Here is a 16,744-nt window from a genome sequence, read left to right as displayed (position 1 = left end):
ACATTGGTCTGGTCAACCCACAGCACATCAGGACTACACTTACTTTCATTCTGTACTTGATGTTTCCGCCTAATATTGCTCAATATAGAATGAGCCTTTTGTCAGTTACGTTAAAATGGGATTCAAAATGAGTTTCTTATTATTTATAATACTAAAACCCCAGTGTTTTTCAGAGGAAGAAGAGGCTACTGCTGGTGTACCAGAAGACTTGGTATGCATATATGTATTTATTCATGCAAATGTTTGAAAATGCTTGAGCTATTCTTTAGCCTTTATCAGATTCACAGAGAAAAAGGAGCTCTGAATAAAATTATTCAAAATACTATCGACTGACATGAAGCACCTTCAGGTTTTTGTAAGATTGACGGGTTTTTTTTGTTTTTTTTTTAAGATTGACTGATTTTTAAACCATATTGCCAACCTGGTTCAAATCTGTTTACCAGTAGTTCTCTCACAAAACACTGCAACATTCTCTCCCACAACTCTTTTTTTAACTTACGTAAGGTAGGTGCCTCTGGTGTTGACATTCATCATCAAGTCCACTCTCTTCGTAGGTGTTTCCAACGTGTTGGTCAAGCTAATAGCACTGGCATTATTCACCAAAATATCAATTCCTGTTTTCAAATAATCAACTTCCTATTAATGTGATTTAGATATCATAATAAAAATAAGTAAAAAGAAAAAAAAATTATATCATTGAATTCTAAGTTCTCAAATACTTTTTAGATAATCCGACTGACCAATACATCAATGCAAGACTCAATACCCAGGTGATTTTCACTGGCACCATAGTGACTGGTGATCACCAGGGCTCCACAAAAAACTACAAGGCAGCTTAGTCCTCGGTGGTTTACAGTTTCCATCCTTATCTCTCTCCTTGTCTCCCAGACCTTAGGTCAGCTTCCTTATAGTTTTCCTTCCTCTTTATCATCTTTCCAAGGCTTTCCCTCCTTCCATGCACATCTGAATCCCTCCCCTCTAAGGCCCTTATGTAAATGAAAGCTCCTTTCTGGTCCTGGGAACTGGGAAAAGAGAAATGACCTAGACTTTCAATTCCAAACAAGTCATCAAAGTAGATCAAGTTTGTTTTGGTAACTCATATATAAATCTACTTTAACAATTATTTCTGCATATTTTAAGCAGTTCCTACCCACACGTTTTATTTATAGTTATAAGCTTCGTTAAATAATGCTAAGCAAAAATGCTAAAATAAAAAAGCATCTCAAACACATCTCTGTGTTTCTACATGGTCCTCATAATTCTTTTTAAAGGGCATTTAATATTCCATCAAATAAAAAATATCACAATTTCTGCTGCTGGGGTTTGACTGTTGCCATAAACATCTTTTGTTATCCTCTCAACTTTGCTATGCCCCTCCCTCACAATATGTGGGAAATGGCTTAAATAAGGTTATTATACTCACTAAAACATTTTAGGAATATGCACCCTTTCTTCATATTTAGTAACATTATCAAATTTTGATCATATCATCATTTTTCAATTCCCATATTCTTTGGTACAGAGTTTGTGCTACTAAGGTTTTCTTTAAATGTGTCCTTAGAATAACTTTGGATTCAACTACATTACATTTATAGCTTCCTTATAACAAAACTCAAACTCAAGTAAGTCATCTGTGTATCTGAGACAATTTCCAGGTCCTGTGATTACCAGTTTTCCTGAATGAACATAATGATGGTTGCCTTTACAAGCGGCAAAGATCTGTGAGAATTTTTAAATCCAGGACATGCTTCTCAATTCACAAAGCTAGGAATTGCTTAACCACATCACTAAGAGACAACGACTGAGTGGCTACTCTATATAAGGCACTCTGCTAGGGCCAAAGAGACAAGGGAAATAATAAACACCAAAGGAGAAGCCAGGTGGGAGCAAAGCAAATCTACTGTGGGTCTGGGTGAGATGCTGGACCAATGGGTATGTACACCACCTGCGTAAAATTACCCCACTCAGGGAGATGAAGCAAATGAGTGTTGATCCAACCAACAGATTCCTTGGGCAAATCCAGACTTGACTGACCTCCTCTCTCTCACTATGGGATAGTAAGTGACAAGTATGGTGGCAGAGCAAACATCTGGGCCCAAAAGCAAAGGAAGTAGATGAGGAATAAAGATATACTGATTGGGCAAACTGTACTTGACTTGCCAATGATAAAGGAAAAAAAGGTCCAATTAAGAAGTTAAAATTTCTAAACTCAGATGGATTAAATTAAAATGGATCAGGGAACAATAGTGGGAAATGATACCAAAAAAAAAAAATATATATATATATATATATATATCTGCTGCAAAAATAAAAAAGGGTGGCAGGAAAGAATGTTTCTGTGGCTTATGAAACTGCATAATTTACTCAAGGCCTGAAAAACTCTGAAGATGAGGGGAAGGCAAGGTGATAGGAGTACCACGGGGCACAGACCTGCTCCCTGAGGGCACAGGTCTGAAAGCACCATCAGAACTTACGACTTTGTTAAGGACAATTCTCCAGCAGAGAGAAATATCAGGACAAAGGCAGTCTTCCCCAAAAGGCAAAATGCAAAGGCCTGCAGAACTCCAAACCGGAAAACTGCATCAGTAACAACCACAGTATGGGACTAAAACCAAAAAACAAAAAAACAAAAAAACAAAAGCTTAGGATCTCTGTGGAAAAAGAACACAAAGGGGGGAAAAAAAAAGCAGGCTATGAAGCATCTCATAAATGTGGCATTCCTCCTGATTAGAAGAGCAGCAGCTGAGTTGCTGAACAGAGCTCACTTATAATTCTGCATTGTTATGCCAGAAAAGCAGAAGTTAATGGGCAAATGGAAAGCAAAACATTTTAAATACATTAAAGCGGGTCCTGAGGAGGAGGAAAGGAAATCTTAGGAAAGAGTCCAAAATAGAAGTAACTCCACTGCCTATCTGTACCTTTAAGTAAGAAGACAGAAGTGTTTCAGAGGCTCATCCCAACAACAGCAAAATGTACTAGATCTTTTTTTTCCCCACAGAGATAAGGAAAGTATATCCTCTTGATTGATGATTTCTACCAATTGAGCTTTAAGTTCCAGGATATGAATGCCAAATTAATAATACAAATCAATTGGCTTCAAAAGAAACAAAAACCACAATTTCCTTTTGTCCCTTCCATTTTCTGTGTCCTCCTGGGAAAAGCAGGTCACAAGACAAAGTTGGATTCATCCAACACTGAAGATGCTGAAGAAACAATACCAGGTTCAGTGGAAGACAACCTAAACTACAGTGGCTAAAAAAATCTAGACCATCCACGTATCTCAGTGAAACCTCCTTGGCTGGAACAAAATGGAGTAAGAAAATTGGAGAGGAGAGATTTCTAGGCTTTAATTCTTCCAAGAAGGAGATTTCAATTTGGGTCTTTAAGTTCCCTGCGGCAAACAAAAGGAGAAGAAATCCATTTGTGAGATTTCGATCACTCTATAGGAACCCAATACTGGAAAGTGGAGGTGTTTCACATTGTGACACTCAGGCACACTGTCATTAGCACATAGTGTGTAACTCTGGTGAACCAGACTAGAAACACACCTAGAACTCAAGATGGGAAAAAAGAAAGGATGAATTCTGGGCCTGTACAGTATAGCCATGAATATCTTTAACATCCTCTCGATCCATTTCAGAGGTTTCCTAGGACAATACCAGACAAGAACTGAGGTTTTGTTGATGTTTTCCAGTAGAATTATATGACAGAAACAAAGATTGAGAAAGGGCTCAGACAATGCAGCCCTCCCCAATATTCTGATGACCTCAGTCTCTGAGAAGGATCAACTCACCCTCAGTTGATAGATTCAATGGATCAACAGAAAGAAATGAAACTGGACGAATACAGAGGAAGGAAAAGCTTCAGTCTTCCACCCTCATCCACCTTCCCTCTTAATTCCTCCCTAAAAAAACAAATGGCTATACTAATTAGGTCAAATCCTAATTGGCACTAATTGGCCACTTTTACTAGTAGGTGAAGCCATTTTAGATAAAAGGTCCTACACATGAATGTGGCTTCCTCTCCTTCCTCTTTCATACCTGCAGCCTTATCAGTAAGGAAAAAAAAAAAAAACACTCAGTAATTTTGCATTCTCTCTCCTCTTCTCTCATGGGCATTCACATTATTTTTGGAAATGTTGTGAGCCATGGGTAAGATTTTTGAATTTAAAGGAGCAGGCCCCATTTAAGCCAAAGCTTTTTGTTCCAGTCCAGTATAACACAGCACTCTGCATTGGGACTTATGCGCATAAGCCTTGCTAACAATAAAGCATTACCTTGTTTCCCACTGGCCAATATCTTTTGCGTGTACATATAGTCTCTGGAACATTATTGGGAGAGAATGGTAATGTCTGGGGCAGGATGTGGACATGGCTAAGTGCTTTACTATAATACCATCAAAGCCTTAGCTCGACACCCAACGCCTGCCTTCAAGGAGCTTATGAACCAATTGAGGAGAAAACTAAGATTCAAAGTTGTGTAAGACAAGGATCAAAGGAATGTTTTAGGAATTCAGAGAAAAAAAATGTACACTTCTGATTAGTTGGTGTGGTCAGAAAATTGGGCTTCATAAAGGAGATGAGGTTTAAGCACAAAAAGGTGGGATTTCAAAAGACAAAGAAGGGAGCATTTCAGGAAGGATCAGAAGTAGAGGAGTGGGCGCTGGAGGGGCCTCAGGAATGGGGAAAGAAAAAATTGAGACAAAAAATTAAAGGTAAGGAAATGAATGGAAACTATTTTGGCTGGTATAGAGAGTTTACATAGAGGTATGGAAGAAAGACAGAATCAAAAAGTCTGTTAAGATCAGAATGTGAAATATCTCAAATGCCAATAATTTATCTGTACTTTATCCAATAAATATAAAAAAGTCATTAAAAGATGGTTACACGAGTTGGGGAAAGACAAGTGGATGGGACCTGGGGAACTACTTGGTTAGATGTATGTTATTGTCAAGGTCCTAACTTTATTTTGGATGGTAAATTTGTAATACTATTCAAAATAATTTTTAAACAATTATTCAAATAGTCATCAGATGGTTTTAAGCTGTGTTTGTGTATGAACAAATACTCATTTCTGGTCATACAGCAAAGACTCAGAAAGTAAAATAATAATCAAAAGAAAGTTAAAAATTAAAATGATAGTTACAACCTGTATTTTACCAAGAATCAATAATTATTTCAGAATTAAAGCACTACCTCCAAATTTCTCAACTGCTTTCTCCACTGCATTGTTGATTTGCTGTTCATCTCTCACGTCAACAACACATGGCAAGGCCTTTCCTCCAGCTGCTTTGACTACAAAGGATAAACAAAGACGCATTAAAGCGTTCAAATATTAAACCTTTCATCAGTATCAAACTTCTGACACAGGAGTCAAAAGAAAAAAGTATCCTATTTTCGGAACATCAATATAAACTACTGTGTCTTATAACTGCTAGTGATTCTGCCCTACAGTAGGACAGACTGACAAACCCATATCCAGCTGCAGACTAGCTTGGCCAACTCTATAAAAAAAAAGGACGGTAATTTTTTTTAATGTTATTAAAAATAGGGAAAAAAAGAGAAGGAAATTTAACAGAACTTCATTACGGAAAATTCCTAAAAATTTACAAAAATATTAAAAAAATACTACAATGAATTACCATGAATCCATCAGCTACCTTTAATGATTAATGTTTTGCCAGTTGTTTGTTTAATTTATGTACCCCCAATCCTGTTTTGTTTTTTGCTGGTGGTTTTTTTTTTTAAATATATTTTTATCAAAGTATAGTCAGTTTACAATGTTGTGTCAATGTCTGGTGTATAGTACAATACTTCAGTCACACAATTCATTTTTGTATTCTTTTTCACCACAGGTTACTACAAGATATTGAATATGGTTCCCTGTGCTCGACAGTATAAACCTGTTGTTTTGCTGGTGTATTTTAAAGCAAATCCCAGGAATCATTCCACTCACAATTACTTCATATATATCCCTCTAACATAAACAACATCGAACTAATGTAACTAGCCAAATTAGCAATATGAACTGAAGTTGAATATTTAAGCCCTTCCTCCTGGCACAATGCATTGAATATAAGCACTGAATAACTATTTGTGAACTGAAAGTATTAAAATAATGATTTGTGAATTGTGCAGAGAATAACTAACATGGAGAGCGTTTTCAAAGGGTTCACATCGCCCACCTCTCAAATTCTTTCTCTACTTCCACTCTTCTACTTGGTGCTCCCATCCCAGAACCACTGCCCTCATGAGACATGATTTTTTTTTTTTTAATTTTGTTTTTTGCGGGGGAGGTAATTAGGTTTACTTATTTGTTTTATTTTTAGAGGAAGTGCTGGGGATTGAAACCAGGACCTTGTGTATGCTAAGCATGTGCGAGCTATACCCTCCCACTTAAGACATGATTTTTAATGTGAGTCTCTCATATCGTTCAAAAGTGCTAGGGAGAAAAATGGTTCCCAATCACTGCTCTAAGGTGATAAAACAATTCCTTAACCAGACAAAATTATTTTTAGGGTAGACTTCAAACAGATATAATTAAATTCTCCAGCAAATTCTCTACATATTGAAATCAGAGACAGGACATTTCACAAAATGTCATTGTCACACTCACTTTCTTCAGCAGCAGTATAGATTGTGCCTGGAAGTTTGGGGTGTGCCTGGGTTGTCTTTGCGGCAATGACAACATTTGCTCCATCCTTTGCTGCTTTCAATGCAATAGCTTTGCCAATGCCACGGCTGGCACCTGTTATAAAAATTGTACATCCTGCTAGCTTCCTGCAATAGAAAAAAATGTGACCTTATTAGAAATCTCAGTGTTTTTATTTACTTACCAGTATCAGGAATTCATACACATTTTCACAACGTATATGTTTCCTCCTCTGTCAAACTTTCTCTAAACCCTTCTCCCTCCCCATCTAATAGCTAATAACTCTACTCCCATTTTACAACGATTTACAAATTATTTATCACAACAGCAGTGGCCAGTCTTGCTGATATGGCAAGTAAATCTGCTCAAATGAGAAATAAATCTTAAAGAAAAATGAGGAATGAATAAACTATACATAAACAAGTTTTTTCCCACAGTAAAAATGTTAAAGCTTATTTTTGAGTACTTGCATTATGAATAAATATCATCCTCTTCAAAATTTTTCAAATTTTCTACAGTGAATACATACCACTTAAAAATATCTAAAAGCAAATAACTGCTTAATGGATGCTCATCATTGTTTATAATAGCTGAGTGGAAACAACAAAAATGTCCATCAAATAAAATGTATACACATGCAACAGGGTACATTCAGCAATAAAAAGGAATGACGTACCAATTTGCACTACATGCATGAAGCTTGAAAACATTATGCTAAGTGAAAGAAGCCAGTCAGAAAGGACCACATATTGTGTGCTTCCATTTATATGAAATGTCCAGAACAGGTAAATCTATAAAGACACAAGGATTTGTGGTTGCCAAGGGCAGGGGGGTGGGGAGGTTGGGGGTTGACAGCTGAGGGGTGTTCCTTTCAGGACAATGAAAACTTTTAAAATTGATTGTAGTGACAGTTGCACAACTCGGTGAACATACTAGAAGCCACTGAATTTTAAATGAGTAAATTGTGTGGTGTGTGGCATATGATTTATATCTCAATAAAGCTGTTAAACAAACAAACCTAGAAAGCTAGTAAAGAACTCAGGGTATGGATCGAAAGATCCTCTGATCCAAATGTACTGAGGAAAGCTGTGCTCGCTCATTTTTCACGTCCATCCATCTTTAAACTTTCTACTTATTCACTTGCTAGATGAGAAGAAAAGATCTGAAATAAAGTCAGATAACAAAGAAGGAAATCCACTTTCTTGTTTACTTCTTGAAGCAAATAAAAAAGCTTGTCTAAGGAGAATGATGAGAGGACAGCAAAAGTGACAACGACAAAGAGAAAGAGGGACAGTAACCAGAGACCAGGGTAACAGATAAGCAGGCTTGTTAGCAAAAAAAAAAAAAAAAAAGAAAAAGAAAAGAAAAGAAAAGAAAACTAAGGTCCTTGCCAAGATCAGAGAATTACCCTCCAGAAGCAAGTTCGGAGGTAAAAGTGGGAAAAGGGCTTTAAAATAAGGAACTGGTTTCTCTAAAACAAAAGGAAGTGGAAAAGTAAGAAAGAGACAGAGGTGGTGATTATTTTTAGTGAAAAATGGCAAATATACAGAAAGGATATAAACTAATATGTACAGTTTAAAGGAAATAAAATGTCAAGAAATAGAAATAGAGTATTACCCCCACCCCAGAAGTCACCTGTCTAGTCCTCAGTCCTGCCTCTTCCTCCCTTACCCTACAAACTAACAACTACTTCAAATATTATTACTCATTCCCTTGTTTTTTTTTTTTTTTTAACTATTCCTAATAGCTATATATCTATGCCCAAGGAGGGGCCAAATCCAATCCTCCATCTATTTGTATATAGAACTAGAGCCAAGAATGGTTTTCACAGATTAACATTTATGATTAATTTGATGATCAAGAACACTGATTTTTAATCCCAATTAAGTGAAACATTATCTCTATAATCCCTATTATGGACCGAACTGTATCTACCAAAATGTTAGGACATGTTGAAGTCCTAACGTCCAGTACCTCAGAATGTGACCTTATTTGGAAATGGTTGTTGCACATGTAATTAGCTATGATGAGGTCATAATGGAGTGAGGTGGACCCATAATCCAACGTGGCTGGTGTCTTTATAAGAGGAGGGAAGACTATGTGAAGACAGACACACAGGGAGAAGACCATGTGACGACAGAGGCGGAGACTGGAGTGATGCGCTACCAGCTAAGAATGCCAAGCACTGCCAGCTATCACCAGAAGTTCAGGAGAAGCAAGGAAGGATTCGACTCAATTTCAGAGGAAGCATGTCCCTGCTGACACCTTGACTTCACAGTTCTAACCTCCAGAACTATAAGAAAATAAGTTTCTGTTTGAAGCCACTCAATTGCTGGTACTTTGTTGCAGCAGCCCTAGGAAACAAATACACCTCTCCTTGTCCCCAAAAGTTTAATTTTTCTCATGAGTACATCTTTATTACCACAAAATGTAGTTATTTTGAATTGCACCAATAAAAATACTGTGGATATTAGTTTTCTCTCTTGTTATACATACATCTCATATAGGTGATGTTATATATACATCTCTTACATCTACAAATGCTCTCCAATTTTGCCTCTTGCCTGAAATCTAAAATATTTACTATCTGGCCCTTTACAGAAAAAGTTTGCCTAACCATGATCTAAACAATACACTGTGTAATTTTTGCCTAATGCTGAACTTTATATATATAACAGATTCATACAGTATATGTTATTATATGATTTGCTTCCTTCACAAAGATTGTTTGGAGATTGATTCACATTGGTGCAAATAGTTACACTTATTTTAATTAATATACAATATTTCACATGAACATACTATAAACTACTTATTCATTCTACTGTTTATGGACTTTGGGGATGGTCTCCAGGTTGTTTTTTTCCTATTATGAACAATGGTGCTAAAAATAATCTTGCATACATCTTCCAATCACATGTGCAAAAGTTTCTCTAGGGCATACCTATGGGTAAAACTGCTGGATTACAGGACATTGCTGGAGATTAAACACGGCCACAAACCCTTTGGCATTCCTTCCATTAAGAGGAGTGTCCCTTCTCCTTCCCTTTGAGTCTGGGTTAACCTTATGACTGCTTTGAACAATAGAATGTGATGAAAGTGATATTCTGGGATTTCCAAGCCCATGCTATAAAATGGCCGGCAGCTTCCACTTTCTCCTGGAAGACAGGTGGCATGCTGCAAAGAAGATAGACAGATTATCCAAATGATGAGAGGCCATGGGAGAGAGGCCCAGGAGGGTGAGAGGTCACTTAGGACATTTTAGCCGCAGCCAAGGACCCAGCTAAAAGCAGCCACATGAAAGACTTCAATTTATAATATGTAGAGTGGAAGAACCCAGTCAACCCGAAGAACTGTGGATAATAATAAACCACTGTTGTTTCAAATCATTAAGTTTTCGAGCAACTTATTACAGCAATAGAGAACTGAAACACACACCAAAGTTCTTTCCCAAATAATGCCAAACCTCTTTCAAAAGTGGTTAATATTCCTACCAGCAGCAATATCTGATTATGAGAGTCCCACTGCTCCACACTTCCCCAACACTTGATGTCAGACATTTAAAAATTCTGCCAATCTGGTAAATATGATATGGTATATCAGTGTGGTTTTATTTTGCATTTCCCTGATTACTAGAAAGGCTGAATATATTTTCATACATTAATAGTCCCTATGTTCTTCTGTGTAATTCCTATTAATTTGTTTTCCTCATCTTTCTACATGGTTAACTTTTTCCCTAATGACTCATAAAAGTCTACAAACTCTATATATTTAAAATATTTTTTCATTTATGGCTTGCCTTTTCACAATTATTATAGTATATTTTGATGAGCAGAAATTATTTTCATGTAGCAGAATTTATGAATCTTTTCCTTTACAGCCAATGTTTTTGGGGTTAAGAAATTCTTCCCTAATCACAATTACATTAGTTTTATCTTTCAAAAATGTTATGGTTTATCCTTTAAGTTTTAGTCTTTAATCTACCTAGAATTAATTTTTGTGTATGAATTGAGGTAGGGATCCAATTACATTTTCCCCATATGTATAACCAACAGTTCTTGAATGCCAGCTTTGTCATAGACTGACTCTCCATAACTACATAGATCTGTTTCCCTGCTCTCTACTCTTCCATTCAGCTACACGAATCGTACTGTCCTAATTATAAAGCTTTATCAGTCTTAATAACTGATAAAGCAAATATTTCCAATCTGTTCTTCCTCAAGAGTTTCTTGGCTATACCTGGCCCTTTGCTTTTCCACATTTTAGAATCACCTTATTTAACAGCACAAGCAAAACCAGTTGGGATTTTGGTAAAAATTGTAATAAATCCACAATTCAGCATGGGAAGAAATGACATCTTTATGACACTGAGTGCTCTGATCCATGAACATGGTATCACTATTTATTTCACACCAGGAAGCACACAATGTCTCTCTGTTATCAAAAGCTAATGTTAATTTTAACCATCCAATGATGGTGCTAATCAGATTTTTCCACTGTGTAATTACTATTCTTTCCCTTGCAACTAACAAACAATCAGTGCAAATGTAGTTAAAGTTCATTTTTAAATTTTTATTATACAATATTCAAATATATTCAAAAATAGAGAAAATATTTAAATTAAAATAAGCTCTTATGCTTAACAATTCAATATTTCAAAATTTTGAAAATGATTTTCAGAAAGCCAATCTCAGAAGTCATATAATTTCACCTATAAATGCTTCAAGATGCATGTCTAACTTTTTACATAACAATGTTATCATTACAACTAAGAAAAGTAACAATGATTCCTCAATATCAACTAGTACCTAACCATATGCAAAGTTTCATAACTATCTCAAAAATGTCTTTTTACAGTTGATGTGATCAAATCAGGTTCTTTATAAGGACCTCATGTTGCATTCAGTTGTTACAGATATACCTCAGGGATATTGTAGATTCGATTACAGACTACTACACTAAAGTAAATATCGAAATAAAGCAAGTCACGTAAAGTTTTCGGTTTCTCAATGCATATAAAACTTATATTTACACTACACTGTAGTCTATTAATTGTGTAATAGCACTATCTTAAAAAAATGTACTTACCTTAATTAAAAGATACCCTATTGCTAAAAAATGCTAACCATCATCTGACAAAGCAGGATTGCCACAAATCTTCAGTTTGTAAAACACACTATCTGCCAAGTGCACTAAAGGTGTCGGACAATAAAGTGAGGTATGTCTGTATATCTCATAAGTTTCTTTTAATCTATAACAGCTCCCCTTCCACCTTCTTTATGCCATTTATTTGCTGAAGAATATAGATCATTTGTCCTGTAATACATCCCATACTCATTCTGAACTTCTCATTTTTATTGCCATTGAATTGTATCTCCTACTGATTTTTGCTTGGGTGTAGAAATCAAATTTTCCTCATTGACTTTTATTTCCTGAAAATTTGTCAAACTCTTATTAAATCTAATAATTTAGTAATACATTATTCTGGCTTTCTACACAGATAATCATATCTTCTGCAAACACAACAGCACTGTTTCATTTCCATCCAAGTATTTTTTCTCTCTTTCTCATGCCTTATTTACTAAAGAAAGAAGAAAAGAGTTCCCAGATAGGGAAGATCTGAGGTGCAAGGAGAAATAAAAATGAAAGATATTGGTAAATTAAGTACAGAAATCTAAAAAATAAATATTTATAATGATAATTAGTAATAATATAAATAATATAACAAATAATAATTTTGCAGATTAAAAAAGAATTAAAATATATTGCTATAATAATAAGTTAAAAATTGAGTGACTGAAGTTTAACTTTTGTAGGTCCTTGTATTGTTTGGGAAAATGATAAAATTTTATTTACTTTAGACATTGGTAATTTATATACATGTTAAAATTTCTAGGTTAAACACAATAAACAGAAATCCCAGACCTTAACACTTTTTGGGACAAGAATGGGATTTGGATCAAGACATGGCTTTCTGGAAGAAAAAGGGCCCCATGAGCCAGGTAAGGGTATAGAAAAAAGACTCCAGCAACACACTCTTGCCCATGGCGAAGGGGAGAGTAAGGATCCTCGTCTGTTCTGCTAAAGAAGCAAATCAACAAGAGGTAGGTATACACTATAACATATAATAGTATTCGAATTACTACACTAACACCACTACCAATAATCAATCTACTAAGTAAAGTTCAAGATTTCTTTGTATTCTTTTTTGTCTTTGGGATAAATCCCTCTAAAAGCGTATAAACCACCATGCTAAAAATTAACTCTCTGTATGTTTATGCAATAAATTTGACATAACAGTTAAGTTCCTTTGTTTATGTTGGCATCCATTTTATTTTACCTCCTTCTCCTCATCTTTGATGAGGGATGATGTGAAACACATACATAGTTTAAATGTCAAAATCTTATAAACGTGTACACTCAAAGAATTTTAATCCCTTGCCTGTAGGTAACAAGATATCTTAATCTCCAGCTTATCTTTCTTATATTTCTTTTTTCAAAAATATGCACACACATACATATAAATACATCGTGTGTGTGTAATTTCCCCCTCTTTCTTATACAAAAGGTAGTATACACAGAGTATTAAAGTGATTTTTTAAATGTTAAGTATTTAGATGAAAATGTCCCAATTACTGCTCTAAAAAGCCCTATCCCTTTACCTTTGGTCTAGTTGGATTGATTCCCAGTAGGATAAAGGACATTTTCCTGTTCAAAGTCTCAGGCATTGGCAGAAAGAAAGGTGAAGTCAATTTCTCCTCTTAACCTGAAGACCGGGTCTGTACTACTAAAGAACTCCACCATCTCTAAAGCATTAGAACCAGAGTACAGAAGGTGAGAAAGAAAAAAGGTTGCAAATTTCTCCATACCACTGGTAGATGGCTGAAACTCGCTAACGCAGAGCTAACCTGCACTACAATTTACCAAAATTCTCTGGTACCTCAAAATCATGGTAAATGTGATGAAACTTTTAAAAAAGAAAAACAATCACTTAAAAAAAAACTATACAAGCTAAAATTTATTTAGAAAAGTAAACATCAAAAAATAACCAGGAAAATTCTGAAAAAGAAAAAAAAAAAAGCCAAATGAGGCAGGAACTAGCCATTCAAGATACTACAATATTTTATAAAACTAGAGCAATTAAAATAGTTTGGTACTGGTACATGATCAAAGTAATAGAATAAAAAAATCAAGAAACAGATTCCTACACATACAAGAATTTAGTGTATGATAGAAGTCAAACTTCTAACAGAAAGAAAAAAATAACTAGTCAGTCAGTGGTGCTGGGACAACTGCACAGCCAGCCATCTGAACCAAAATGAAGTGGGTTCTCCAAACTCGTATGGAAAATAGTACTTCATCTCAGGCAGATAAAAATCTGAGTGGAAAAAAAACCCCCACAAAAATACTAGAAGAATATTTACCAATTAAAACAAAATCTTAGTTTAACATGGCCTCATCCTTTTAGCTCTGTCACAAAAACACAAAAACCTTAAAAGAACAGATTGATAACTGTGACTCAATAAAAGCACGTTTCTACATGATAAACAAATAGTGTAATCAAAGTCAAGATGCAATGAGAAAAACATTTGTAATATACATGCCACAGAACAAGTGTTTTTACGCTAGAGATCTCAGAGATCAATCAAAAACCTAATTGTGTAAGACAGGCAAAGAAAAAGATACACAGAGGGCTTTAAACCAGGATTTCTCAATCTCTACTCTATTGACATTTTGGACAAGGTGATTCTTTTTTGTAGGGGGCTATTCTGTGCATTATAGGATGTTTATCAGAATCCCTAAACTCCACCTGTTAGAGGTCAGTAGCATCCCCCACCCCAATTGTGACAATCAAAATTGTTCCCAGGTATTTCCAAATGTCCTATAGGCATCAAAATTGCTCCTTGATGAGGACTACTGCTTTAAACATTTAAAAAGATCCTCATCCTCACTCTTTGATGCAAATTTTAACTATAACCATAAATTTTTCTCTCTAGTCAGATTTTTATTATCAAAATAAGCATTTTTAATATCACACATTTTGCTGTTTGCCAAAATGCTGGATTAGGAAATCTCATTCATCCTTTTGGGTGGGCAACCTCTCTGGAGGGCTGTTGGTATTAGCTATCAAAATCAAAAGTGCTTATACTCTGAACCAGCAAGGTCCACTTTCAAGAATTTCCCATATAGATACACTCAAATATTTGCAAACAAGTGAATACAAAGATAATCATTACAGCAAAGATGGAATAACAAAAAACTAGAAATGATCTGGTATCCAATGATAGGGGCTAGTGAAATAAATTATGGTACGGTGACAGAATATTATGTAACTATTAAAAGGGAGGAAGATCTACATGTGCTGAAAATGTGTCCCCCAAGACATATTAGGTAAAAACAGCAAGGCCCAGAAGGTACTTTGCTACTATTTTTTGAAGTGAGGTGTTTGTGTGTGTTTAGGGTGGTGTACCATACAAGTTTATAAATGTGTAGAATATCTTTGGAGACCAGAGATATTCCATGCATATCAGAGAGTAAGTGGGGGACTGAAAGTTAAGGAAGAGGAAACTCACTTTTTACCGTACACTCTTTCCAGCTGTTTAAGTCTTTTGCCCATGTGCCTATATGTTTGGACATGTCACTGAGATCAAAACACCCCTATACTGCATAGGAACAGAAAGTAGAACGGGAAGGGGAAAAGGGAGTCGTTTAACAAGTATAGTTTGCTGCTCAAGTTGAAAAAGTTCCAGAGATTGGCTTCACAACAATCCAGACATACTTTTTTTTTTTAATCCAGACATACTTAACACTAATTATCTGTACACATAAAAAGGATTAAGATGGCAAATTTTATGTTACCTGTATTTTACAACTAAACGTCTTTTTAAAGTGAAAAAATGCCCCCCAAAGATACCCATACTTGTTTGTTAGTAATTTTAAATCACTTTTTAAACACCCCATTATTTTATTCTTCCAGATTTGAGAGTTTCGAAAAGGTGGAGACTTATTAGGTGCCCGAGTGCTCCAGTGACCTTTCACCTAGAACTCGTAGGCCTTCGGCAAGACACGCAGCTACAGCTAAACTCAGGGTGGAACGCGCCCTGGAGGCGGCGGGGTAACCCACTCTGTGGATCCTTTCCCCGTGGAAGAGATTTTAACTTTGCTGCCACCCCGAATCACACACTTCGCGTTACTTTTCACGAGTTACCGCACACTCTAGGAACACTGCGTCCAGTGTGGACCAACGTTCCAGATCACAAAGGGCAAATTTATTAATCCTCCCACCGCGGGGGGCAGGCCATGGGGGCCATCCACTCCAGCCCCACCTAGCCCCGCACTCCGCCCAGTTGAGTCACTTCCCCGCGGCGCCCGCACCCCCTTACCCGGTGTTGGGCAACATGACCTCGGTGGACCACAGTCGGTGGGGAACAACAGCCGCAACTGGCGGAAACTGAGGGGCTGATGTCTCCCCTGCATTTATCCCGCCCCAGACCCCGCCTCCCGGGCCCCGCCCCGAGGCCTGAGGGGGAGTCGGGCGCTCGAAGAAGCCGGTGGCTGAGTGCGCCTGCGCACGCAGTGATCCTCCCTGGCGCTCGGTTTCTGCCTCCTTCCTGCCTGGCCCCTGGAAACCGGCTCCGTGCGCAAGCGCCGTGAGAGACAACTGCGCCCCTCCCCTCTTGCGGGGCTATGCGGTGACAATCGGTCTCCTGCCAGCGTCTAGAGGACTGGGCTCGTCAGCCGCTGTGTACGCCTTCCCCAGGCCTGTGAAGAGTTCCTCGCCGTAGCTGATGTGTCCCTTTGCCAGGGGCATGGCCATTTGAGTCGTGCACTAGAAACCTTGAGGGCTTCGCAGCCGACTCTGGCCAGGAGTGCTTTGGTTCTCTACTCTCCCTCACGGTGGCACCTGGGCGCCTGCCCCGCTGCACGAGCGCCCTTGGAGGCTCCCCTTAGGAATGCTTTTCCTTGGCAGATACGCACTTTCTCCCAGAAGTCAAGGGTCGCAATTCGACTCTCCCACCGAATCTGGACTACAGATAGCCCTGTGGTAGGAGCAGCTTGTGGATCAGAGCGCTGCAACAGTCGCGCCAGAGAAC

General features: G+C 37.1%; 1 protein-coding gene across 2 annotated transcripts in view; it reads right to left on the bottom strand.

Annotated features, from left to right (window-relative positions):
• HSDL2 (hydroxysteroid dehydrogenase like 2) overlaps window positions 1-16,174 on the bottom strand; it is a 65,771-nt gene extending 49,597 nt beyond the window's left edge. Inside the window, exons 1-4 of one of the 2 annotated variants that reach the window (XM_010988580.3) lie at window positions 16,034-16,174; window positions 6,615-6,778; window positions 5,195-5,293; window positions 500-614 (exon numbers count right to left, since the gene is read on the bottom strand). In XM_010988580.3, coding sequence (XP_010986882.1) covers window positions 500-614; window positions 5,195-5,293; window positions 6,615-6,778; window positions 16,034-16,050 — 395 coding nt within the window. In that variant the 5' untranslated portion in view covers window positions 16,051-16,174. The remainder of the gene's footprint in view (window positions 1-499; window positions 615-5,194; window positions 5,294-6,614; window positions 6,779-16,033) is intronic. The other variant, XM_031450208.2, reaches the window with a different exon arrangement.
• Between the last annotated feature and the right edge of the window lie 570 nt (window positions 16,175-16,744).

This window comes from Camelus dromedarius, chromosome 10 (assembly GCF_036321535.1).
Source record: "Camelus dromedarius isolate mCamDro1 chromosome 10, mCamDro1.pat, whole genome shotgun sequence".
Classification (NCBI taxonomy): Eukaryota; Metazoa; Chordata; class Mammalia; order Artiodactyla; family Camelidae; genus Camelus; species Camelus dromedarius.
Note: the sequence above shows the minus strand (reverse complement) of the source record. Positions and strands in the feature narration are given on the sequence as shown.